The following is a 25054-nucleotide window of genomic DNA, read 5'->3' on the forward strand; positions in this document are numbered from 1 at the left end:
AGAATGTCAATTGACACATTTACTTTCAAGGTCTATTAATAATAAATCACCAAGGTAATTAGTGATTAAGAAAACGTTTCTTTAATTATTTCAAAGAATGTGTGCGCAGATGAAATAGTACATTTAAAAAACAAACAAACAGAGAGCCTCATAGTAACAGAAGATTACAGTAATCCGTAGGAACAATTTATATAAACGATTTCTGTGCTGTGACAAGACTGTTTTTTTTTTTTAAAATTTTATTAAGCATTCTTCTTTTACGCTAAATCCCAAGTAAGATGACGCAAAGATGCCGCCTGCAGGTGAAAAATAAAATTGCAACTCGCCAGCTGCTCCGCGTCTGACGGTGACGTCGACGTCCCAACCCGGAAGCGTTGCGTTTGCGCGAACGACGTCAAATCGAGCGGGCGAGACGTGCCCGCTGACGTCACCTGGCTCCTCGCGCATGGTGCGCTCTGCGTCAATACATTCGACGACGACGACGTGTTGGGGTTCGGCGGCGGCGGACGGGAAGCAGTCGCGGTGCTTTGTGACTGCGCCGTTTCCGACCGTCGTCAGCGAGCGAGCGAGCGCGACGTCATGGCCGAGCCGCAGGTGCTCGAAGCGGCCGAGCAGTCGGACCAGCCGCCGCAGCAGCAGCACCGCGACGTCCTCCGCGGCTCGGCTCGCCTTCCGCCGCTGGGGCCGGCGGCGGCAGCAGCAGCAGCAGCCGCCGGCGGCCGCCCGCCGCCCAAGGGCAGCTCGACTTCCGAGCCGGGCCCGCGCTGGGTGCGTCTCAACGTGGGCGGGACCTATTTCGTCACCACCAAGCAGACTTTGTGCAGGGAGCCCAAGTCGTTCCTGTTCCGACTGTGCCAGGACCACCCGGACCTGGACTCCGACAAAGTGAGCCTGACCAATCGCTTACAATTTACAACCACTCGAGGCCTTTCATGCCTCTTTTTGACTGCACTCGAGCTCCGCTCCTCCACCTGGAGCTCTATTTCTATTTGACGTTTCTTGTTATGATGTGAGAAAGTTGATTTCCGCATGAGACGAACAAAACGAAGCCGTTCCTTCCGGTTCAGGTGACTGCTGCGAGACATGTGCAGGTCTTCTTCTTTTGGTATCTTTTGAAACGTTTGGCTGGGTTGCTCTTAACTCTGAATTGAAGACTCAAAGAAGTCCGCCAGTTAGCCGAGCTGCGAGGAATGCGTTGTTTTGTTTGTGGGCGTGGAACTTGTCACCTTCAAATGTGACGTAACATGTTACGTCATCACGTTAAACAGCAACAAATATGTGCAATGGTGGAAGGCCCATGTGTGTGGCCTACAAGAAGTAGGCCACGTGTGTGAGTGGGTATATTTAAAAAATAAAATAAAATAAAATAATAAAAATTAAAAAAAAATGTGCAATGGTGGACTAGACTAAAATCCTCTTTACTGGGACTAAATCAGTCCGCGTTTTCATCGACTAATGAAGACGAGGCGAAAATGTACTTCACTTCATAAAAAAACTGGACTAAGGTCTGGACATTTTAGTTCATGAACAAAAACGAGATGAAAATATCATTTTGTAAAATCCTGTCTGCTAATCTGTCACCGTGACACTGCTACGTGACGCATAGTGACACGCCCCCTTTCAAATCTGCAGTTTGTGAGCGCAACATGCGCAAACATGGGGCAGACAGGAGGTGGATGAACCGTCAAAAGTTTAACAAAAAACAAAACAAAAAAAAAAACAAAAAAAAAAAGAAGGAAATTATAGATATAACATAAATCCAATATCTATAGCATTCCAACAGTAGCTGTTGGAGCCAATATATGTTGAATATGGTTTGGCCTTTTGAAATGTGAATCATGCCACCTAGTGGCCAGGTGTGTTTAAAACAGCACCCTTTAAAGCCACATTGCAGCCTCATGAACAGGCCCCTAGTTGATTGAACCAGGTGTGCTGATTAGGAGCTGAAGTGCAGCAACTTTGTCAACCGCACCTACAGGCTCCTTTTCTTTTTGATTTAGAGGCTACAGTTTATTTTGATTATAGTGTTTTGGATTTAATGACTTTATGCACACACATACATACATCACATACATATGCAATCGACACCATTACATATCACACACATACACATCTGAGCAAAGAAGATCCAAAGGAGGACAATGGCCAGAAACTGAAGTCATCAAAATTAAGTAAGTTAAGCAAATCTTTTATGTCTGTGGGAGCGCGTTGGCAATATGCTTACAAAGAATAAAAATGTGGATCTTGTTGCCCTTAATTGAACATTGGATTGTTGGAAAGGAAATTAAGGCTACAACAGTAGCTAATGTTAATCCGAACGCTAACTAATGCTAACTTACTAGCTTGTTGTATGGAGCCACTGCAATTGTGCATCAAGTTGTTTTTCATCAAAAAAAAGATTGAAAAAATTTGGTGTGAAACAGTTTTAGATCCAAAGTCTGCTGACAAAATATACAGGGGTCAAATGGTTGTCCGGATTGAAACTAGACTAAATTGATGACAGTCTGAGTTTTAGTAAGACCAGACAAATAAAATGATGTTTTCTTGGACTAAAATAAAGAGGAAAATGCTCGGTTTATAGTTGACTAAAAATGGACTAAATAAAAACTAACTATGATTAAAAACTAACACGTAATTGAAACTGGACTAAAACTGATACGAAATTTCAAAATTTCTGATAAATTGAACAATTAATAAAGAAACCAAACAATGTCTGATCAAATGAAGACAAAGAGTCGAAAGAGCGCATGCGTGTTGTGTGCAGGACAGCACGGGGGCTTATTTGATTGACAGGGACCCCACCTACTTCGGCCCCGTCCTCAATTATCTCCGTCACGGAAAGCTCATCATGGACAAGAACCTGGCAGAAGAAGGTAAGATGCGCCTGAAAGCGACCGCCACGCCAAAGCGCTTGTGCCACCTTTTTTGTGCGCCTTTGCGTGTGTTCAGGTGTCCTCGAAGAGGCGGAGTTCTACAACATCGCCTCCCTGGTGCGCCTGGTGAAGGAGCGCATACGGGACAACGAGAACCGCACCTCGCAGGTAGCTACTGCTGCGTTTGTTTGCTGCGTCGTCATGGTAACGGCGCTCTTTGGCCTCTGACCTCCTGCAGGGCCCCGTCAAACACGTCTACCGCGTCCTGCAGTGCCAGGAGGAGGAGCTCACGCAGATGGTCTCCACCATGTCGGACGGCTGGAAGTTTGAACAGGTGAGTCTCACCTGACAACGTGTGAACAATTGATGCAAAGTCAGGAAACGGGTATGAAGGTACGATGGAAAGTGTGAAGACGTGACCCGGCAGTTATGAAGTCAAGTGAAAAGACGGGTGCAAAGGCAGGTGAGATGATTGCATGAAGCTAGCTTACAAAACTGAAATGATGACGATACTAAAAACAAAGACAGGTGACAAGACGGGTATGACGTCATGCGATGAAATGTGATGCAAACAGGTGTCAGGATAGGTCTGGAGAAATGCGACAGGTATGATTATGTGACGAGGCGTTTTGTGTCCGTCAGCTGATCAGCATCGGCTCGTCGTACAATTACGGCAACGAAGACCAGGCGGAGTTTCTGTGCGTGGTGTCGCGGGAACTCAACAACGCGGCCAACGGCGTCGTCATGGAGCCCAGCCAGAAGGCCAAGGTGGGTGGCCCGATGGGTCTGATGGGGGCGGGCCAGCTCTTACCGGGGGAGGGGCTTTTGGCTTTTGTGGGGATGGGGCCTTTATGAGGACAGGCTGTGGGCCTTGCGTGTAGGAGGAGCCTTCAGGCTTGACGGGGTCTCGCACGGGCGCCAGTCACTCAGCCGTCGCTCTTCCTTGTCCAGATCCTGCAGGAACGAGGCTCACGCATGTGAGAGAGAACGCGACCCCGGACTCCACCCACCCACAACACCCCCACAGGCTCCTTCTCCTCCTCCTCCGTCCGTCCGATTGGAGCAGATGGGATGCCAACTTCCTGTCCCCAATGGAGGGAAAACCAAACTTGACGGAGGTGGGACGGTTCTTGTCTTCACGTCTCCACAGGAAGTGACGTGACACGCGTGCACTTTGACCTTCTGGCATATCATCACACATCAGACTTCGGCTTCACCCCTCATCATCCTCGTGTCACATGACAGGAAGTGAGGAAGGAACGTGTACAAAAAAAAAATGTCGTCCACTTGTGAAAACTTTGGGACGAAAACGAGTGGACGACGCGTGACTTTTGTTGTTTGTCTGCCGTGACAACAATGTGCAACAAATGAAATTTGATTAGCAAGTCGCTGCTCCAACATGCTAGCACGCTAGCAGGTATACGCCGACCATTTGGGGAGGGGCGTTAGCAATTAGCATGCTATGTTGCTAGCAAGCGTCTAGTGTTGTGAGTGTGAGACGCGTTGGTTTTGCATGTGCGTGTTTGTCCGACATGCTTGTCATGCTAACGCGATAACACGCAACATGCTATCAGGATGCTACGCATGTTAGCATGTGTCAGATCCGTTAGCATTCCCGGATAACAGACCTGCTTGTCATGCTAACGTGATAACGAGCAACATGCTACCAGGATGCTACGCATGTTAGCATGTGTCAGATCTGTTAGCATTCCCGGGTGACAAAAGGGACTGATGGCGGGGAAAACCAAAAACATAATGTGACGTTATATCATGAACATCCCGATTGTATATTTGTGGTTCCTTTTTCATATCATTTGCTTCTTAACAGTAAAGACGCAAATGTTTCTAATGGAGAAGATTTTGGATGTCCTGTGCGGAATTGGCCCCGCCCATTTTCCAAAAGCCGTTGATGGTTTCAAATTTGAGGCATCCAGACAATCAACGCAAATGTCACACGAACACCTTGTCAAAAGTCCCAAATGACAACAAGCGCTCGGATTGACAAGCTGATGAGTGAGTGAACGCGCCGAAATGTGCACGCCAACGACATTTCCGCGACTCGTGAAATCATTTCAAGCTGCTCTCCGTCGACGATCGGTGGAAGCGTAAAGATGAGTAATTGTTGTGGCACCTTCACAAATTGTGTGTCACGGAAGCGTCTGGTGCAGGGGTGAGCAAGCAGGTTTTGAATGTTTCCCCTTCTCCAACACACCTGATTCGTAATCAGCACATGATCATGTTGATTGGAATCAGCTGTGTTGGAGGAGGGAAAGCTTGCGGACCGGATTGGCCCACCCCTGCTTATTGCGACGACATCAGGAGGCTCCTTCCAGCCACGACGCGAAAGGCAGCTTGAGTGACATTTACACAAAACATTTGCGATGGTTTTGTTGTTGAACATTTTCCGTTTGTTTTGTTGGTCGTCGCACTCGTCTTCTGCGAGAGGCGCTGTAAGATCAAAGCTGTGGATGCAAACATGAAATTTGCATCTTCACAAAGTGTCACGTTTCATTTTGACACTCAAATTGTTCATTTCAACTTTTTTTTTTCAATTTTGAATGACAAGCAGCGTCAGCACATGTTGATGACTCACTTTTCAAACTGAAATTCAACTTGCTGATCAAAATGATGTGAACGTGTCTGTTTACATTTTGTAAATCCATTTGTGTCATTGAGCTGGATTTGGAGTTGTTGGTGTGTTTAAAAAAAAAAAAAAAAAAAAAAGTCAACGTTTGCGGACGTGGACACGAGTCTTGGAGAAGCGTCGCCATCTGCTTCTTTTCCACTCGTGTGGTTTGCTCGCTGGGCTAGCCGACGTCCGCTAACAAGCGACGAGCCGCACGCCAGCCGAGCCCGAAGTCGCCATCCAACGTGCATGCGCACTCGTGTCCTTTTGCGTCTTTTGACTTCTTGCACATTTTGTCGACTAAAGTCTTTTTGTTGTGCTGCAACTTTCTTGCCATCAACTTTGTCTTTGCAAAGCTATAATGAAGGCAAAACGGGTGAGGACAGGTCGCATGATGACTAACGAAGACGAGTAACAAGAGCTGAAATGACGACGGTAAGACGCACGTGATGACAGCAGCTGACAATACGCATGTGAGAAAACAGGGACCAGATGGGGATGAAGCCAATCTAACGCGCAGCTGACAAGACGGCGCGGAAGGCGCGTGACAACAAAATGGCGGTGAGACATTCAGGTAAGATGATGGCCGATGACGGGACTAGTCACAAGACAAAAAGATGTCAACGTGAGCCTGCGAGATGAAAGAGGCATGAAGACGGATCTGAAGTCATCGGAAAAAAAAAAAAAATGTGTGGAGACGAGACGTGTCATATTGGACAGATGGACAAGCAGGAGGATGATTATTTTGTATCAATCTTCGGTTCCTCATGTTGATGTGGGTTGTTGCGCAGAGTCAGTCAGACTTCTTGAAACTCCTTTTCAAAGAACTCCAATTTCAGTTGAGTTGAATTTTGTTAGTTTACATCACTCACGTGCCAACTAAAACATTCGTTTGTGATTACTGTTAATTTTGCCAACAAAAACTAAACAAAAATAATTTTGTCAACACACATTTTTCACTACTGCAATTGGCTGGCGACCAGTTAAAGGTGTACCCCACCTACTGCCTAAAGCCAGCTGGGATAGGCTCCAGCACCCCCGCAACCCTTGTGAGGAATAAGCGGTTAAGAAAATGAATGGATGGACATTTTTCACTGTACTAAAACTAGACTAGACTAACTACTAAAACCCTCTTTAATAAACAATAAGTGGGACTAAATAATTTTCGTCAACTAATGAAGAGACAAACTTGTACTTCATAAAAACTGGACTGAAATCTATGGACATTTTAGTTTATGAACAAAAATGAGATGAAAATTGATTTTGTTTAAAAAAAAAGAAAAAAAAAAGCCAACGGTTCTTTAGTTCAAACGTTTCAACAATGTGAATCCGACCACTAACTAAATGCTTGCTAACTTACTAGCCACAGTAGCCACTTGTTGATAGACTGTAATTGTGTGTCAAGTTGTTTTTCATCAAAAAGATGAGAAATTTTCATGATACGAAATGTTCAACAATCTGCTGACAAAAATGTTATATATATATATATATATATATATATATATATATATGGTTGTCCTGACTAAAACGAGATAAAACAGTTTTTGTTGACTAAAACTAGACACATAAAATGATGTTTTCTTGGACTAAAAAACTAAGATGTTCGATTTATAGCTGACTAAAAATGGGATGGGTGGACTAACTATGATTCAAAACTCACAAGTGTGATTGAAACTGGACTCTGAGATGAAATTTCAAAATGGCAGATAAAAAGAACACTTCGTGAGAATGGATTCACTTTTTTTTTTTTTTTAACTGTGTCTCGTTCTAAAGTGATAGAGATGTTTTGCTTTGTTTTGTTGTTCTGTCTGGTGCAGCAGCAGCATTCATCGAGCTGAGCTCTTTCTGCTTTTCATGCTCGGAGCACTGAGCTCCACATCTCCCTCCCTCCCGGATGTCTCATCTTACTGGAAGGATCTTGAAATAGCATGTGGAAGGAATCCCATCTTGCAATCTGCTCATGCAGATCTTGCTTTTGTTTTGATTTTGTCCAAATGGCACGACACTAAACGGGCTTGTGGGGAAGCTGATCGAGCACGTTGACCTACATGTGACGTGGGGATGGAGGGAGGGGGTGGGGTGGGGGGTGTTCTTGGGGTGCCCCACCCTCTCCCCCCGCGCTGGCCTGCCAGTTCTGTCCCCCACCCCCCTCTCGCCCATCCCTCGTCGGTCAGCTAGTCTTTTGGCTCCACGACGACGACGATACTCCATAGAGGACTCGACCCGAGACGAGAGGAAGTGAGTGAGAATGCTTCTTTATTATCTTCGTCTACTTCCGGCCTGCATTTGTTCTTTTTCCACTTCCTGTTCGTCCCAACTACTCGCCAGTTCCTTTCCGCTTTTTCTCCTTCGAGCGCTTTTCAGGGCGAGCGTATGACGTCACCGGCGTCGTCACGAGCACGGAAGGAGAAGCCAAAACATTTCATTGGGCTTAAAATGCGCGCGAAAGTGTTGGGGGGAAAAAAAAGTCAACAAGAGCGAATAGTAGGGCTCTCGATGACGTCACAGTGTTTCCTTTTCGTCCAGAAGGTTAGAATGAGAAATAATAATAATAATAATAATAATAACACAAAACTAAGGCGCAGTTTGCGGATGCTGATTTCCACAACTAGCAGCTCTACAATCAGAAAAAGAGACACATAGTGATAATTTAAAACTATTATTTAATGGTGTTTAAGCGTCAAATGCCTAATGTGCCTGCAATTTGATTTGATCTCTATTTATCTCGAACAAATACACACACACAAAATAACTAAACATAAAAGGTCCTAACGTGTTTTGTTCGAAAAGGGGTAGAAGGAAGCCAAAGCTTACTTCTAATTACTAAAAGCTGAAATGTAATATAAAGCTTTAAAAGATGCCCTATGGAGGAATTTGCCCCCAACAATAGCTGTTTCATTTGACCATTTATGACTGAAACATCTTCTATTTATCAATCAATCAATCAACTTTATTTATATAGCACCTTTCATACATTAAAAATGCAACTCAAAGTGCTGGACATCCATAATACAATAACAAAAAAAGAAAAAGCCCCCCCCCCCATCCCCATGATCGTACCCACAGACACACCCAAAACCCAACAAACACATGAAAACCACAACATGGCGGGGCACAGAAGTACCCTGTAAGGAAAGGCACCCAGGAGGAGTTCATCCACAGTGAGATTGATGAAGACCAACCATCCCTCTCACTGTGGAGGCTCCCCCATGAGAAAACACTGGAGCTAAAAATGTATTAACTACCAAATGAAAACATTTAAACACTAAAAGAAAACAGTTAAACACGATAGAAAAAAACAAAAACAAAGCTACAAAACAATATAGATTAAAATAGTTAATAACTAAAAAGGGATTAAAAAAATAAATAAAATAAAAATATAAATAATATATCATCATCTTCAGACTGGATTTAGGTGCAAACTTCCCGCCCTCTGTGTCGGAATGCATTTGTGCGATATTGCACATCGAAGACAAACATGACTCGATTCACCATTTTGCACGGTGTTGATGTATATTTTCCTGACAGAATCGTAGTGAATACAGAACAGCCTAAAAAAATAATCTGAAGCGTTATTCCCGTTGGAAAAGCTCAATAAGTGGGAGGTGATTTTGACGCCTCTTCCAAGACCGGCACAATATTTTGTTCCGGGACAGCAGAAGCACCCGACCTATCGAGGCAGACCAAAAACACCGCTGTCAAAGAAACAATGTCAAACAAAATGATGCTAATGTATAGTTTTGTTTTTGCTTTTGTGACCCCTTCCAACTATCAAACAAGAAAAATGAGCATGAGAACGGACTTGTTGCAAGTGCTGTTGCTTGTCGTGACGCTACATTTGTTGGTCCCGCTTGATTAAAGGCACCATGAGCGGTAGAGGCGCGGCGAGAGCGACCGGAGCCTCGCCGGCGCCCCCTAGCGCACAATGAGCGGCGACCGCGAGGAAGACGGACAGGCGGACAACGGGACGGCCGCAGAAGAAGAAGATGATGGTCGGGACGACGAGCAGCGGCGAGGGGCCTCGGCGGGGGGCCCTGACGGCGGCTGGGGCTGGGTGGTTCTGGCGGCCAGCGTGCTGGTCCTGGCGCTGACGCTGGCCTTCCCATCCTGCGTGGGCATCTTCTATGGCGACCTGCAGAAGGACTTCCACGCCTCCAACAGCCAAACTTCATGGGTGCCCTCCATCATGACGGCCGTGCTCCACGCCGGAGGTCCACACCTCGTCACTTGCACACATCACATACATGAGAACAGGGTTATTATAGTTTTGGAATTTTCATTTTAGTTCGATTTTATTTCGTTTTGTTTTTGAAATTCAGTTTGTTTTAATTAGTTTTCAGTTAGCTTTGATTAGTTTTAGTTATTTAATAAATGCTTAATTTTAGTTTAATTGTAGTTAGTTTAGTATTTATTGAAAAAAAAAGTGTATTACTTGTGCGAAATACATATATATATATATATATATATATATATATAAAACACCATGGGAGTGATGTCATCTTTTGGTGCTTTTCTATTGGCTGCTGCTAGATGACATCACTTCCAGTTAATGTCAAAATAAATCGGCTTCAAATCACATTTAAAATCATAAAATCAAGGCTCATGCACTAAATTAATTACCAAAGACTAAAACGATAACGAAACAAAACGATAATTATTGGGGATGTAATAATACCGGCAATATTGTGATCGTTGTAGGAGCCATATTACCGATGTTATATTTTTGGATTATCCCTGTAATTGTTTACCTGATTTTTACTTAATTAGCATAATTGGGTTTACGCCCCCTACCAAGAATTCTTGTCACCTGGCACTATATGTTTGCCCGTATTCACGCCGCCAGGTGTGTATTATGCCAGGTATTGCCGCACCAAACAGTTTTCGACCGCATCCAATTGAAATAATTCAGAATACATTTAACGATCCCTGTTTAACACCAAAGACACGCCACTGGGGCTGTAACCCTTTTTTTTTTTTTTAAGTTAAATTTGTTTAATACTAAATGTGACTGCCGCCACGCCATCATCGTCGGATGCCGATCCCTGGACTTGGACGTGCATATAGGAGCGAGTCGGACTGCTGAAAACCTGGGAGCACCAAAACGAGGTGGGCCAATCTACGCATCTGCCACTATTATCGTGATATTGAAACTGCCACCATATATCGTCGTCGTCGTGTCATTATATTAAAAGCGGCACATCTGTTAAAAAAAAAACCCAGTCAGGTTGATTTCCATTTGTGCAGTTCGAGCACCCTCTGGTGGCTAGTTTTTTAGTGCAGTTGAATTTTCACAAGGCATGTTTTAGCCCTTCTGTGTCTCAAATCCATGCTAATCATCAGATGAAGGGGAAAGTAATATGCTTGTGAACCGAGGCAGTATGTGGAGTAAGTGTTTCAATGCATATATTATATTTATATATTTATATATATATAATATTTATGTTTGTGTTTTTCATTGCTGTATAAGCACAATAGTTTTTTTAGTTTGATTTTTTTTCTTTTTTTTACAATATTGTTACTTTTTTTTGTATCGCCAACCTCCCCACAATATCGTGATAGTTATCGTATCGTGGCCATATCGTGATATCGTATCGCGATGTTTAGATATAGTTACACCCCTAATAATTATAGTTAATTTCAGTTAGTTTTGTAAACATAAAATGTGGTTTCAGTTTTCGTTTTTGCAAAAGCATTTTCGTTATTTTATTTTGTTAACGAAATTGGGTTTTTTTCTCTAAATTTTAGTTTTCTCGTTAGATTTAGTTCACTCAATGCTAGTTACATCATAGAAATACAATCTGTATCGTGTGGCAGTAGCATTCATTGTAGTAGTTGTAGCATAAATGGACAGAGTATCGATGGCAGCTGTATAGATGGAGGTCGTTGAAAAAGGGAGACGGACTAGCCAAGATGGTGGCGTAGCATGTAGGTCAGGGGTCACCAACACTGGCGCTAGGCAGCCTCCAAGAACCGCATGAGGATCCCAGCTGAAGCGAGATGAGTCCAATTTGCTTTTCTTATTCTTTTTTTTCTCCAAGCAAACTTGTGAATTTTTGAAATGGAAAGTCACAGGTCACTGCATAGTTTGCTGCAGATGATTTAGCCACAAATAATTGGAGCACATTTATTGTTTCAGAAGTGTGTATGTAACTGTGTATGTAAAAAGTTTTTGCATTCATTGGTGGTACCCAAGAAGTATCTTTCACTTTCCCAAAAGTTGCTTGGTGAGCCCTGCCTGGCGTGGATGGACTTAGAACAAATGTACAAAGTATGCGCTCGTGAAGGAGATGCTACTGACGATAGACGAGTACAATTGGAGTACGATTCGATCCAGTATCAAGAGTAGGATAGTGTCAATGGAGTACAAGTTGGGATGAAGTAGCTAGCATGGTGTCGACGCTAGGTTAGCTTAGCTAGCTTGCGTTTTGCGTTTTCAGGCCCCGTGTGCAGCGTTTTGGTGGAGCGACTGGGATGCCGAGCGACCGTCATGCTGGGCGGAGTCCTGAGCGGGCTGGGGATGGCCGCCAGCTCCTTCACGCGCTCTATCGGACAGCTCTACGTCACCGCCGGCATCGTCACCGGTGGGTGAGCCGGCGCGACGCCACCTGACTTTAGCACATTAGCAAATTAGCGAGTCTCGTTGGGGATGTTTTGTTCTTCCAGGTTTGGGTTTCTGTTTGAGCTACCAGCCGGCCGTGACCATCCTGGGTCAGTACTTTGTGCGGCGCCGCGCCTTCGCCAACGCCGTCTCGTCCACGGGCACGGCGCTGGGCTTGTGCGCCCTTCCGCCGCTAGCCAACTTCCTGCACGGCGAGCTGGGTTGGCGGGGGAGCTTCCTGGTGTTGGGCGCCGTCTTGCTCAACTGCTGCGTGTGCGGCGCCGTCATGCGGCCTCTGGAACGCCAGCTCGCGCCGTCGGCGGGACGCCGACCGCCGTCCGGCTCCGGCTGCGTCGGCACGTCTAGGTGAGGGACGCCTGTCATGTGACTTCATTCCCTAGCAATTTGATTGGTTGGAGGCAGCCAAGACGCAATCTGGCCAAGCAATGGCGAGCTAGAGGCTAATGGCAGTCCACTCGACGCTGTGATTGGCTGACTCCCAAGTCACTCACCCGCCCTGTGTAACCTGTGCGCTCGTCATCTTGAGTTTTTTTTTTTTTTTTTGCGTTGTCTTGATGGCTCAGCCACCTGTGCAGGTAAATAAGTAATTGCTCAATAAGTCATGAACAATAGAGCCGTTCTCGTGGCTGTATATTAACGACAAAAATCGTAATACTTGCGCAGGCGTATCGATAATCGATCGGGATACAAAGCATCAGGATTTATGGTGATATCGATATATCGTCGCACTCCTAATTGCAATATTAAAACTGCCGCAATATCTCGTCGTCGTGGTCATGTCATGCTATTAAAAGCAGCACATCTGTTCATGCCGCTTTTGCGCCAGGTTGGCGTCTTGCGTGGGCAAGCACCTGGCCCTGGACCAGCTGCGGCACAACCGGCGCTACCGCGTCTACGCCGTGGCCATCACGTGGACCATGCTGGGCCTGGTGGTGCCGCTCATCTACCTGGTGCCGTTCGCCGTGGCCAAGCACGTGGAGGCGGGCCGGGCGGCGTCCCTGCTCTCCGTCCTGGGCGCGGTCAACGTGGCGGCGCGCCCGCCCGCCGGCGCCCTCTTCAGTCTGCCGTGGTTCCGCGGCCGCCACGTCTACGTGTTCGCGGGCGCGCTGCTTCTCAACGGGCTGAGCAACTGCGTGTGCTGCCTGCGTGGGCCCGCCTTCCCCGTGCTGCTGGCCTACGTGCTGCTCTACGGGCTCTCCATCAGTGTGGTGGGATCGCTCATGTACACCGTCCTCATGGACGTGGTGGCCGACATGAGCCGCTTCGCCTCCGCGCTCGGCCTGCTCGCTGTCATGGAGAGTGCCACGCTGCTGCTCGGACCGCCACTGGCCGGTAAGAAACAACGAAAAACCCGGGCGGCATGTAACGATACCGCCAATATCCTGATATCGCCAAATGAAAACTGCAACAATATATCGTCGTCGTGTCACGATATTCGAAGCAGCGCATCTGTTAAAAAAAAAAAAAAAGGTCTGGTTGATTTCCATTTTTGCGGTTCTAGCACCCTCTAGTGGCTAGCTTTTTAGTGCAGTTGAATTTTCACAAGGCATCTTTTGGCCCTTCTATGTTTCAAATCCACGTTAATGATCAGATGAACGTAATATTCTTGTGAACCGATCCAATATGTAAGTGAGTAAGTGCCTATATATATATATATATATATATATATATATATATATATATATATTAAAACTAAGCTGATGAGTCTTGTTCGCCTGAAGACTTGCGTCCATTTCCCTGCCACTCTTATGAGGCACTCCCCCTAGTGGCCAACCAAGTCATTGCTCAAGTCATGAACAATGGAGCTGTTATCGTGGCTGAATATTAACTACAAATCGCAATACTTACATAGGCGTATCGATAATCTATCGGGAGACAAAGTATGAGGATTTATGGCGATATCGATATATCGTCACACTCCTAATATCGTGGCCTTCATATGGCGATAATATGGTATGGTGATGTTTGGATATGGTTGCATCACTAGCGGGTGGGCGGGCATTCGCATGACGGGCTGAAGGTGGCGCTTACCCAAGGTGGCGCTTGTGGAAAACCCGCAGGGATCCTGGTGGACTCGACGGGCCAGTACTCGTACGTCTTCCTGGCCTGCAGCGCCGTCGTGACCTCGGCCGCCGTCTTCCTCGCCGCCGCCTTTTGGTGGATGGATGCCAGCGAGCGCGCCGCAACGGCGACAGGACGAACAGCGCAAGAAGAACGCCGTCAATCGAATGATGAACTCGCTGTTGTGGAGTCGCTTGTCGTCTGCAGGCCGCCAGGTGGCGCTCTGACGTCAACAAAACAAGATGACTTGTGCTAATCCTTGATCACGTTTCAACATGCAAGATTGAAGAGAAATAAAAGTGCAACCACCTTTTTGATGACAACTGACATAATGATTACTTTCATTGCATTGTTTATAACTCGCGGATCTTATTTCAAAATTATCATTAAAATCTGATTCCAGTCATTTTATAATCTTAGTATTTTCACCAAATTTTCTTTATAACACTTTTTTTTTTTTTTTTTAGCTATATTAATCTTAGTATTGTAATATGATGGTATAATGTTTATGTGACTGAAGTGAGAAGCCAAAGATTGCGAAATAATTGTATTTGTAATCATATTTGAATGTTATATAGTATAAAAATTTTCGGTGCTTTAAACGTATTATTTATTATTTCGTGTACAGTATTTTTTCTCGTTGGGGAAACTCAAGTTCGATTTTTTTTTATGACGTCATCGCCTGAACATGTCCCGGATGTTGGACTTTATGTTGTCAAATGCGTTTGAACATGAAATCATTCTCAGTTAAATCAACATGAAATCATTACAATTTGATTTGGAAAAATCAAGCCTTATTTTAAATTGGCGCTTGTAAACGCCCACTTTACGAGAAGCAACCATTCCGGCTACCGTTTTTTTCCCCCTTCAACTTCCGCCCAGTGGTTTTCTGTCTTTCTGTCGTCCGTGACGTTTGTTTGAATCGATGAGATTAGACCAAAATCATCCGAATATTAATCTGCAGAACAAATTCGACATGCGCTGACGTGTTACAGACATGAGTTGACGACAAGAAAGAGCAAAAAGAAGAATGTGGAACAAAGGTGACTATCGAGTAAAGTGAAAGTGAAAGTGGGAACTAGTTGAAGGAGGAGCTCTGTCGACGTTTGTCGTCTGGAAGGTGAGTTAGTTTCTCCAACTTGTTTTGTGACATTTCTCAAATGCCGAGTTCTCGATGTCCCCGATAAGGCTGTTTTCAACTTGGTGGTTCTGAGTTTGTTGTTTGAAGTCCGATTTCCGATCTTCGCCGTGTGCGTTATTTCTCCTTGACGCCAAAACAAGCTTTCAAACTGTTTTTGTTCTCCAATAAGTTTTCAGACTTAATTTTGAAAAATAAAATAAAATACACTCTACATTATTTGAAAGGGGCAGTGTAATTTAATCAGCAATATCAATCTGTGACCGATCCACAGTGATTTGCTCGGGACAAGGAAGCGGTTCAGAAACTGGATGGATGGATGGCATTCCATACAATACTTTTGACTTTTGACCAATCACGGCCACGGATGAAAATGTCGTCTTCGTTCTCGTCGAATAGGGGGATGGGCATAGTACGAACATATTTACCAGCTAATAAAATGTACAAAGCGCCTCTCACTGTTCAACATTCAACAAGGAAACCGAGAGTAATTCCGCAAAAATTAATTGCAGCGTCCATTCGTCCTTTAGTTTTTGTTTGTTTATTTGTTTGTTTGCCCCAGTATCGGCGCTGGCTTCCTGGTTTCGTCACATCCGCATACCCCGCCCCAAAAACAACGTCGTTCTGTGATTGGTCCGAATCGGCGGAAATCAACTTGCTCGGTACAAGAAGTTTGTGAACTCACAAATACCGCGAGAATTCATCTTGCGAGAGCAAGGTTATAGAAATTCACGAGCTATTTTTATGATGTAAAAAAAATGAAATACAAAATTATAAGTAGAACACAGACTCACAATTAGTAAAAAGATAGGATTGGACTAAATCGGTGTTTGTCTGCTTTCAGGTCACGCGGATGTCTTCAGTGGTTCTTTGCGTGGTCCTGCTGCTGGTGGCGGACGCGTGTCTCACTTGGTCCTGGTGGCACGCTCAGCTGCTGGTAAGGGGCGTCGACGTCGCTGACGTGGGCGTGGCGGAGCGCTGTGCCGCCGCCGCACTCAAATGGGCGCTGCTGGACGGCGCGACACGCGCGGCGCTCGCTGAGGGGCGGCGGGCGGTTCCGCGCCGGCTGGCCGCCCTGCTCGTCCTCTTGCCGCTCGTCCTGGGGGCGGAGCCCCCCGGGGCGGGTGCTCTGCTGCGGGTGGCGCTGTGTTCGGCGTTGAGTTGTCTGTTTTGGGAGGCGGGCTTTAGCGGCAGTGGTGGCGGTTGGACGCGAGAGGGCAAGCCAGCGCCGGACGCTCGCCGCCTGCTCGCCAGGCTGCTCGGTTACTTCGCACCCGACTTCATCTTCCTCGCTGCCGGCTTCGTCTTCATCATCCTCACCGTGGCCTGTAAGTTGATCGTCTCGCTCACCGACGCCTCAGCTGGGCAACAAATGCAATTTTTCAAGTTGTCATGGCAACATTCACCACTAGATGGCAGACATGCCACAATCTGTTTTCTATAATATCAGGAAAGTTTTGGGGGGATTGTCGTCTTTCCAAAGTGTGCTCCACTTTCACTTTGCTTCATCTTTCTTTCCTTTGACCTTTCCTCTGGTCTCCTGACCTTCTCCCGAAGTAGAGCTGCTCGATCATGAAAATTATAATCATTACGATTATTTTTGACAATAATTGAAATCATGATTATTTCAACAATTACTTTTGATACAAAACAAGAAAATGTTTAAGCATTTAAAAAAACTAAGACAAAAAAAAAAAAAAATAGAAACACTATAATTATGGATAATTTTGGACCAAACAGAATTTATAATCATATATATTTATAATAATGAATAACCAGGATTAGTTTTGACAATAATTGAAATCATGATTATTTCAGCAATTATTTTTGGTACAAAACAAGAAAATGTTTAAGCATTTAAAAATATTAAGACAAATAAAAAAAAATAAATAGAAACACTAGGGGTGTTAAAAAAAATCGATTCGGCAATATATCGCGATACTACAGCACGCAATTCTCGAATCGATTCAATAGGCAGCCAAATCGATTTTTTAACATCCATTTTTGATGGAAAAATATTCAACAAAACGTCTAACTTTCACACCTTAAGCATGGAAGAATGTTATATTAATGGAACATTAAGCCTTAATATTTAATTTCAACCCTGTTCAAACATGAAAAATGTTACAACCTGTTTGTTAAATACAGTGACTCACAGTTATAAGACTGAAGTTTCAGATCAATAAATAATACATTTTCATACAAATCTTACAGTGTACATGTATAAGTTTACTGAATGATATTTTCTAAATCTGAGTAAAAAAAAATCGCAACAATCCACTTGTAAATTCATATCGGGATTAATCGGTATCAAATCGAATCGTGACCTATGAATCGTGATACGGATCGAATCGTCAGGTACTAGGAAATTCACACCCCTAAGAAACACTATAATTATGTAATTTCCTTTTGGACCAAACAGAATTTATAATCATATATATTTCTAATAATAAATATTTTTGTTGGCAAAAACTTGAAGTTGAAGTCCAGCAGGTGCACTGTGCAGTAAAGATGATTTATTTGGGTTTTTTTTGGTACAAAACAAAATGTTTACTTAAAACTTAAAAAAACAAATAAAAAATATTAAGACAAATAAAAAACACTATAATAATGAAACAAAATATATTTAAAAAGGTGCAAATGTATAAATTTAAACAACTAAAAAAATATAGTATTTATCCTTTTTTTTTTTTTTTTACCATGATGCTGATTTTGTAATTGTTGAGCGTAATCCTTGAAATTGTATTTGAATTTCGATGAATTGCACAGCCCCACTTTGAAGTATCCGGTTAAGGTGAAGGGGATGGGATTTTTATTTATTATGTTTCAGGTGAATTCATGAGCACAAACTTGCATGCACGTACACAAAAAAAAGAAAAAAAAAAGAGAGCAATGCCTCAAAAAAAAGAAGAAAAAAAAAAGAAAGTGTGCTCCCAAAACCTTTTCAAATCGCATCCACATGTTGATTTGTTAACATCTGCCCTCCACCGCTTTTGTTTTTGTCCTGCTAAACGGGAAAGCTCTTCTCTGATTGGCTGACAAGTTTCTGTAGCGATAAGCGTGTTGATTGGGTGTCGTTGAAACCGTTTTTGTGGTGTTTTGTTGTCCAGGCGACACGTGCGTCCCGCTGCTGCAGGGCCGAGTGACGGACGCGCTCCAAGGCGCCGCGCCCGACTCCGCCTTCTACTCGGCGCTGGCCGTGCTGGCGGGCGTCTCTGCGGGCAGGTAACGCCGTCTCGTCTCGTTTCGTCTGGTCTCGTCTCGCCGTTGCCCGGCAACGAAGCGAGCATCTAAATCGATTGTGTGCCGGCAGCTGCCTTTTCTCGGGCCTGAGGGCAGGATTCTTCAAGATGACGCACGCCGGCCTGGACAGGCGCCTGAAGGTGGCGCTGTTCCGCACGCTGCTGACCCAGGAAGTGCTCTTCTTCCAGGAGAACCCGCCAGGTGAGCGCGCCGACACCGGATGTTGGATGAGCTGCCGTCGTGCCAGTTCTGCTCACTTTGTCACTTTGTCACAAGTCTCAGTCACATCGTCAGTCACTTTTATTTTTCTTCTATTCAAATGGAACCAAAACGTGTCACGTGACAGGAAGTCTTTGCTCGCGGCTGCACTCGGACGTACACCAGATGGGCCTGACGGTGGCGCTGAACGCCAACGCCGTGCTGCGCAGCTCGCTCAAGACGGTCCTGATGCTGGCGGCCATGTTGTGTCTGTCGCGCCAGCTGACGGCGCTGGCGTGCGTCGAGATCCCCGTCATGGCCGCGCTGCAGAGGCAACAAGTCCGATGGCAGAAGGTCAGATGGGGCGGGGCAGCCGCGACAAGTCGCATACTTGAAAGAGGGATTCGTTTCTTAGACTGGGAAGCATCAAACTATACATATATATATATATATATATATATATATATATATATATATATATATATATATATATATATATATATATATATATATATATATATATATATATATATGGCTGGATAGGCAATAGGCCAAGACTTTTGAAGTCAGAAGGCGGCCATATTGCTCTTCCCAAGAAACGTTTGTCGCCATACCATCCGATACATTTACAGGATCCAAATTGGAGAACATTTCAGACAGTACTTAGTAGAAACAGCATGGTTTACAGTGTTTTAAATGTATTAAACATAAACAAGAGGACTTCAGACATTTTACAACTTGCCTTAAATACATGTAGAAATTATATACTTAACAATGTTTAGTATAGGAGGAAACTTGTATACATATATTTTTTATGGAAGAATTATAAATGTAATTCAACAAAAGATGCCTCTGCCAAATAAATCTAATATTGGGGTCTTCAAAGCATAACATAGCGTCCACTTTTTTTTTTTAACTTGTTAAAAAATAGTGAGCACCTCGTCACAAACCCCCCACGCCGCCTCCGAGCTGTACATGTCTCATCTATACGTATAGCGTATAGTTGATCCCGTAGTCTGCTGGTGAGGTGGGAGGAGCAAGATGGCTGCCGTGTGACTTCAACGGCTTGCACGGGCGTGTACGGTCTATCCAGTCATACGTACAGGTGAGTGTTCCCACCTGACAGGAAGTAAAGGAGCAGAAGCAGGACAGCCTGGCTCGCCTGCGAGAGCTGAGTCATCAGTCGCTGGGCGGAATCCGCATTGTTCGAAGCTTCCGCGGCCAATCGGACGAAAGCGGAAGATTCCGCGCCGAACTGGAACGTCTGCGAGATATCAGCGTGCGAGCCGCATGCCTCCAAGCCGCCTTCCACTTCCTGCGGCGGGTGAGTGACGCGTCGTCGGCACGTTTGTCGGCGTTTGCTCACGTATGTTGTCTGTCTGTCCGTCCGTGTGTCAGTTGGGCAGTTTGGCGAGCAAGACGGTGATGCTGCTGGCGGCTCGCCGGCTGGTGTCGGACGGTCGCTTGAGCATCGGGACGCTCCTCACCTTCTTCTTGTTGCGCAAGCCCATGTCGCACAACCTCAAGGTCAGTCCGGCACGATAGATCGAAACAAACATCAATTTTCATTTTCTTCAATTCAAGTTGGAAACAAGCTGACGTCGCGTTGAGCTCACTTGGACGGACGGACGGACCTGTTGTGGAAGTGGACCAAAACACATTTTCAATTAGTCACTGATGCAAAATTGTTTCAAATGTGTTGAAGAAAAAAAAAAGTCAAATCTTTCATACTTGCAGTCATCAAATGTCAAAACATTTTTATGTCCACGATCGATAATAATAAGCCGGACGCTTCACACAAAACAAAAACGGGATATTTGGATTTTCTTTTCTGTGTATGGAGGCAAGAAAATCATTCATTCATTCATTCATTCATTCATTCATTCATTCATTCATTCATTTGTTCATTCATTCATTCATTCATTCATTTATTCATTTATTCATTTATTCATTTGTTCTTTCCTTCCTTAATTAATTCATTCATTTATTCTTGCCTTAATTCATTCATTCATTTGTTCTATCCTTCATTGATTCATTCGTCCCTTCATTGATTCATTCGTCCCTTCATTAATTCCTTCCTTCCTTCCTTCCTTCCTTCCTTCCTTCAGTCCTTAAGTCCTTAAGTCCTTCATTCATTCATTCATTCCGCCATTTGTTCTTTCCTTCCTTCATTCATTCATTCTTGTGTGTGCATGTGTGTAGTTGAAGGAACGTTTGTAAAATGTGTAGGGATGTTCGATACCACTTTTTTTCAGACCGATACCGATACTCAGACCCTCAGTACTCACCGATACCAACTGCTGATACCAGTAGTACATTTTGACAAATAAAAAAAATCACTAAAAGATATTTTTAAACAAATATATTCCCTTTAATTTTGACAAAAAAAAACAGCACAGTCACTCTTCAATAGACTTAACGCTCAAAATAAAACACAAAAATACTCTTTTAGTTTAAGATTCACAATTTTGAAGTATTTCCGAACCGGTGAAGTTTTGGTGAAAAACTGCTGCAAGCTAGCGGCAGTTACAGGCAAGGAGGACTCACTTAACGTCTTCCCCCTCTGCTATTGGTCGCTTGTACTCGTCTGCGTCACGAGTACTCGAGTACTTGAAAAAAGGCTGGTATCGGCTCGATACTGATAGCTGGTATCGGTACTCGCCCATCCCTAAAAATGTGTCTCGTGTGTTTTGATGTTGGTGAATGCACAAAAGGTCCTTCCGGCAAACAAAAGTGTTGACGGTCACGAGTTGGTGCGTGCAAAATCTTTTCCTCAACTTGTGGAACCAAAAATAATTTGGATGCGTTTCTGGCCGATGTTTTTGAATTTGGGGGCGGGTCTGTTGACGTCGCCTCACCACCGCTGCCATAAATGTTTTTTGTTTTTTTTTGTCTCGTCTCCCGCAGGAGATTTTGGTGTGCTGCGGCGACACGCTGGCCACGCTGGGCATCATCTCCAAAGTCTTCAGCTACCTGGACCGCTCGCCCAAACGACGAGCAGATGGACACCTGGCTCCCCACGCGCTGCGGGGTCACGTCGTCTTCCGCCAGGTCACCTTCCGATACCCGTCGGCGCCGCACCACCGACCGGCGCTCAAGGTGAGACACGAGGCGCTCCCCCTAGTGGCCTGACAAGTCCTTGGCGCAGGCGTATTGATAATCAATCGGGAGACGACATATGATGATTGATGGCGATATCGATATATTTTTGTACTCAGGACGTGTCGCTGGTGCTGGAGGCGGGAAAAGTGACGGCCCTGGTAGGCCCGTCAGGTAGCGGCAAGAGCACCTGCGCGGGACTCCTCAAGCGTCTGTACGAGCCTCAAAGTGGCGACATCCTGCTGGACGGACGACCGCTGCACGCCTATCGCAACGACTACCTGCAGCAAAAGGTACCAGCAGGCACGCGAGCTCCCAAAATGTTTTTGCACAAATCATCTTCCGTCGAGTCACATTTTCATTTGAATGTTTTGACGTCACGCGTGTGCGTTTGCGTGCACGCGTGTGGTCTCCAGGTGGTTTGCGTTCCGCAGAATCCGGTTCTGCTGCGCGGCTCGCTGCGCTACAACCTGCAGTACGGCCTGCGGGCTCTGGACTTGGGGCGGGCGCGAGAGCTCGCCGCCAACATCAAAGCGGACGGGCTGCTGGCCAAGATGGAGGCCGACGAGGACGACGCGGGTACGTTGCGCAACGGCGAAGCGCGGCACCGCGAACGTCGCTCGTCTGATTTGTTGCTGTTTTTTGTGTGTCAGACGTGGGCGAGGGCGGGGCTCACCTGTCGCAGGGCGACAAGCAGAGCGCGGCGCTGCTGATGGCTCTGCTGCGACAACCTCGCGTCCTCATCCTGGACGAGGCCACCAGCCACATGGACGCACGCGCGCAAAACGCCGTCAGTCGCACGCACGCACGCACGCAATTCACTCGCGTCACTCGCACATTCAAAGTTAATATTCAGCCACTATAACGGCTCCATTGTTCATGACTTATTGAGCAAATACTTGGCGGGACACTAGGGGGAGCGCTTCATAACAGTTGCGGGGAAATAGACGCAAGTCTTCAGGCGAACAAGACTCTTCAGCGCACGTTTCTTCTTCTTCTTCTTTTTATTATTATTATTATTATTATTATTATATATAATTTATTTGTATTTATTATTATTATTATGTTTATTTTTATAAATTATATTATGTATTTATTTATATTTTTATTATTATATGAATTATTTTCGTATTATTTTTTAATATTATTAATATTTATTTTATTATTATTTTATTTTATTTATTTATTTCCATTATTATTATTATTATTATTATTTATTATTAAATTTGCCACTCAGTGAGATGCAGGGAACTTTTCATTTATGGATCGATTTAAATTTCCACATTCTAAAAAAATAGGAACTCCCGACACTTTTTATAAAAAAAAAAAAAAAATGAAATCAATAAATTATGTTAAAATTTTAGAAAACTTTATTTACATTAGAAATCTTTAGGGACCTATTTACTTGCTTTTTAATTTTTTTGTTTATTTATTATTTTATTTTAATTTAGCTTAACACATGCTAATGACACTTTGGAAGCTTCCTACAATATTTGTTATTTTTAAACAAATCTGTCGATATCATTTAAAAGATTTTTTTTTTGAACTGCAAATGAATATCAGCTTAAAATATTGGTTATCAGCCTCCTTGACGACTAATAATCTATCGTTATCCGCCTTGGAAAAAAAACATATCAGTCTATCTATCGCTCCTCCTTTTACAGCATTGTTTGCAAAAATGCTTACTTTTACTTTTGTTTTTATTACTTTCAATATTTGTAATATTGAGTGCAAGATTGAAAAAAAACACACACAAACAAACAAAGCAAAGTGAAATCTTATGTTTGATATTCACTGACAAAGACCAAAACAAACAACAGTTTGGATTTAAGATGCAGTTTTTGTGTTTTTGAACGCATTTTATGATATAACAGTGATGTTCCTGATGTGTTGTGGCCCCTCCCCTTCAGCAGGTCCTGGATTTGGTGTCGGGGTGCGGATGCACGGTCTTGATGGTGGCGCACCGGCTGGCCAGCGTGGAGCGCGCGGACCGCGTTGTCTTCATGGAGGACGGCGTGTTGACCGAGGAGGGCACGCACGCGCACGCGCAGCTCATGGCTAGCGGGGGGTGGGGGGGCGCTCTCGACGACTGAGGGTGGGAGGGAGGAGCTCTTCCACCACCCACCCACCATGTTAGCCAGAGTCCGCCCCTAACGTGATTGGTTGTTGACGTACGTTTTCGACAACAATACAATTTTTCTTCCAAGAATAATAAACACTTAGTTTGTGGACCCTAGTTTCAGAAGCTGTTTTTAGGGTAACAGGGTGAAAAAAAAATAATCAAACGTTCCCAACTGTGAAAACTTGAACTTGCTGATGAATCGCAAGACTGATTTGTTCATTGAAAGCAGACAAAATGTCATCTTAAACTTTTTTTTTTCTTCAAGTGTTGTATGTTCAGCTAATGCACTTTTTCTGATCTCGGTTTTGTGCAAATAAAAAAAAATATTTCATCTATCGAGACGTGGTGTGCTTCGTGTTGACCGAATAAAAGTCCACAGAGAAATGAGTGGCTTGGGTGCGGTACCTCATATCCCCAGAAGATGGCGCAATCCCTGAAAGTTTGACTTTTCAGTTGAGGATATCTGGGTTTCGAGTCGTTTGTAATAGTTCAATCATGTGATCAACAATAAGTGTGCCGTCATAAAACGCGCATAATCATTCAAGTCGCCAAGGAAATATAGTTCAACAAAAAAAAGAGAAGAAGAATCGTCCATGACCAATCAAAGTCGTGGTGAAAAGTTGAGAGGAAAATGGAGAAGCAACTCAGATACGATGCAATACTGCCCTCGTGTGGATGACTGGAGTAACTACATTCAGGGTGAGAAGAGAATTGACTTGTTCGTGAGCTGGACGAGATTACATAGTCGACTACCAGGATGTGGGAATTGAAAGTAATCCCCATAAGTAATAACTAAAAGAAACAAGTATCTGATGGTGTTAATGGCTGGTGAATGTTGGGGGTGCCCCTGAGCACTTTTCGGATTACAAGATGGTTACCCATCACCTTCATTAATTTTTGCCGAAAGCAGTGTGAACCGGTGGCCAAATTGTATAAGACAACGACTCCGGCAACGGTGGTACCGTTTTCGATCCCCGCCGTCTCCAACATTTTCAATCATTTGCGAATACACAAAAGCAGGAAAGACCTGGAATCGAAGCCCTGCCTGTGGAAAGTGAAACTTGGTTACAAACCA

At 44.4% G+C, this 25054-nt stretch overlaps 3 protein-coding genes across 5 annotated transcripts; all 3 read left to right on the forward strand.

The window, feature by feature from the left end:
• Window positions 1-344: 344 nt before the first annotated feature.
• On the forward strand, window positions 345-5824 carry kctd2 (potassium channel tetramerization domain containing 2). The gene is made up of 6 exons (XM_077503217.1): window positions 345-885; window positions 2765-2873; window positions 2950-3041; window positions 3112-3207; window positions 3516-3641; window positions 3825-5824. The coding sequence occupies exons 1-6, from the start codon at window positions 580-582 to the stop codon at window positions 3852-3854; spliced, it is 759 nt and encodes a 252-aa protein (XP_077359343.1). The 5' UTR covers window positions 345-579; the 3' UTR covers window positions 3855-5824.
• Window positions 5825-5978: 154 nt separating this feature from the next.
• Window positions 5979-14489, forward strand: slc16a5a (solute carrier family 16 member 5a). Its single transcript, XM_077503216.1, has 7 exons — window positions 5979-6073; window positions 7317-7737; window positions 9361-9710; window positions 11937-12080; window positions 12163-12463; window positions 12945-13450; window positions 14179-14489. The coding sequence occupies exons 3-7, from the start codon at window positions 9425-9427 to the stop codon at window positions 14433-14435; spliced, it is 1494 nt and encodes a 497-aa protein (XP_077359342.1). The 5' UTR covers window positions 5979-6073; window positions 7317-7737; window positions 9361-9424; the 3' UTR covers window positions 14436-14489.
• Window positions 14490-14893: 404 nt separating this feature from the next.
• LOC144005200 (antigen peptide transporter 2-like) lies at window positions 14894-24314 on the forward strand. 3 transcript variants are annotated; one of them, XM_077503215.1, is made up of 13 exons: window positions 14894-15299; window positions 16162-16254; window positions 16495-16645; window positions 18428-18542; window positions 18631-18761; window positions 18907-19112; window positions 19885-20082; window positions 20157-20285; window positions 21666-21857; window positions 21977-22150; window positions 22274-22436; window positions 22511-22647; window positions 23771-24314. In XM_077503215.1, exons 2-13 carry the CDS (start codon window positions 16171-16173, stop codon window positions 23948-23950), a joined length of 1860 nt encoding a protein of 619 aa, XP_077359341.1. In that variant the 5' UTR covers window positions 14894-15299; window positions 16162-16170; the 3' UTR covers window positions 23951-24314. The 3 variants fall into 3 exon arrangements, with proteins under 3 accessions (XP_077359341.1, XP_077359339.1, XP_077359340.1); XM_077503213.1 differs by having other exon boundaries at window positions 16162-16645; XM_077503214.1 differs by lacking the exon at window positions 14894-15299 and adding an exon at window positions 15788-16035 and having other exon boundaries at window positions 16162-16645.
• Window positions 24315-25054: the final 740 nt, after the last annotated feature.

This window comes from Festucalex cinctus, chromosome 17 (assembly GCF_051991245.1).
Source record: "Festucalex cinctus isolate MCC-2025b chromosome 17, RoL_Fcin_1.0, whole genome shotgun sequence".
Lineage (NCBI taxonomy): Eukaryota > Metazoa > Chordata > Actinopteri > Syngnathiformes > Syngnathidae > Festucalex > Festucalex cinctus.

What these genes read in the sequence shown, in the direction of transcription:
- kctd2 (XM_077503217.1), top strand. Translation starts at nt 580, where the DNA reads ATGGCCGAGCCGCAGGTGCTCGAAGCGGCCGAGCAGTCGGACCAGCCG. An exon ending in ACGAGAACCGCACCTCGCAG is followed by an intron (nt 3,042 to 3,111) that starts GTAGCTACTGCT and finishes GACCTCCTGCAG; the next exon opens with GGCCCCGTCAAACACGTCTA. An exon ending in AGCCCAGCCAGAAGGCCAAG is followed by an intron (nt 3,642 to 3,824) that starts GTGGGTGGCCCG and finishes TTCCTTGTCCAG; the next exon opens with ATCCTGCAGGAACGAGGCTC.
- slc16a5a (XM_077503216.1), top strand. Translation starts at nt 9,425, where the DNA reads ATGAGCGGCGACCGCGAGGAAGACGGACAGGCGGACAACGGGACGGCC. An exon ending in GGCCGTGCTCCACGCCGGAG is followed by an intron (nt 9,711 to 11,936) that starts GTCCACACCTCG and finishes TTGCGTTTTCAG; the next exon opens with GCCCCGTGTGCAGCGTTTTG. An exon ending in GCTCGGACCGCCACTGGCCG is followed by an intron (nt 13,451 to 14,178) that starts GTAAGAAACAAC and finishes GAAAACCCGCAG; the next exon opens with GGATCCTGGTGGACTCGACG.
- LOC144005200 (XM_077503213.1), top strand. Translation starts at nt 16,171, where the DNA reads ATGTCTTCAGTGGTTCTTTGCGTGGTCCTGCTGCTGGTGGCGGACGCG. An exon ending in CTTCCAGGAGAACCCGCCAG is followed by an intron (nt 18,762 to 18,906) that starts GTGAGCGCGCCG and finishes GTCACGTGACAG; the next exon opens with GAAGTCTTTGCTCGCGGCTG. An exon ending in ACGCACGCGCGCAAAACGCC is followed by an intron (nt 22,648 to 23,770) that starts GTCAGTCGCACG and finishes CCCCTTCAGCAG; the next exon opens with GTCCTGGATTTGGTGTCGGG.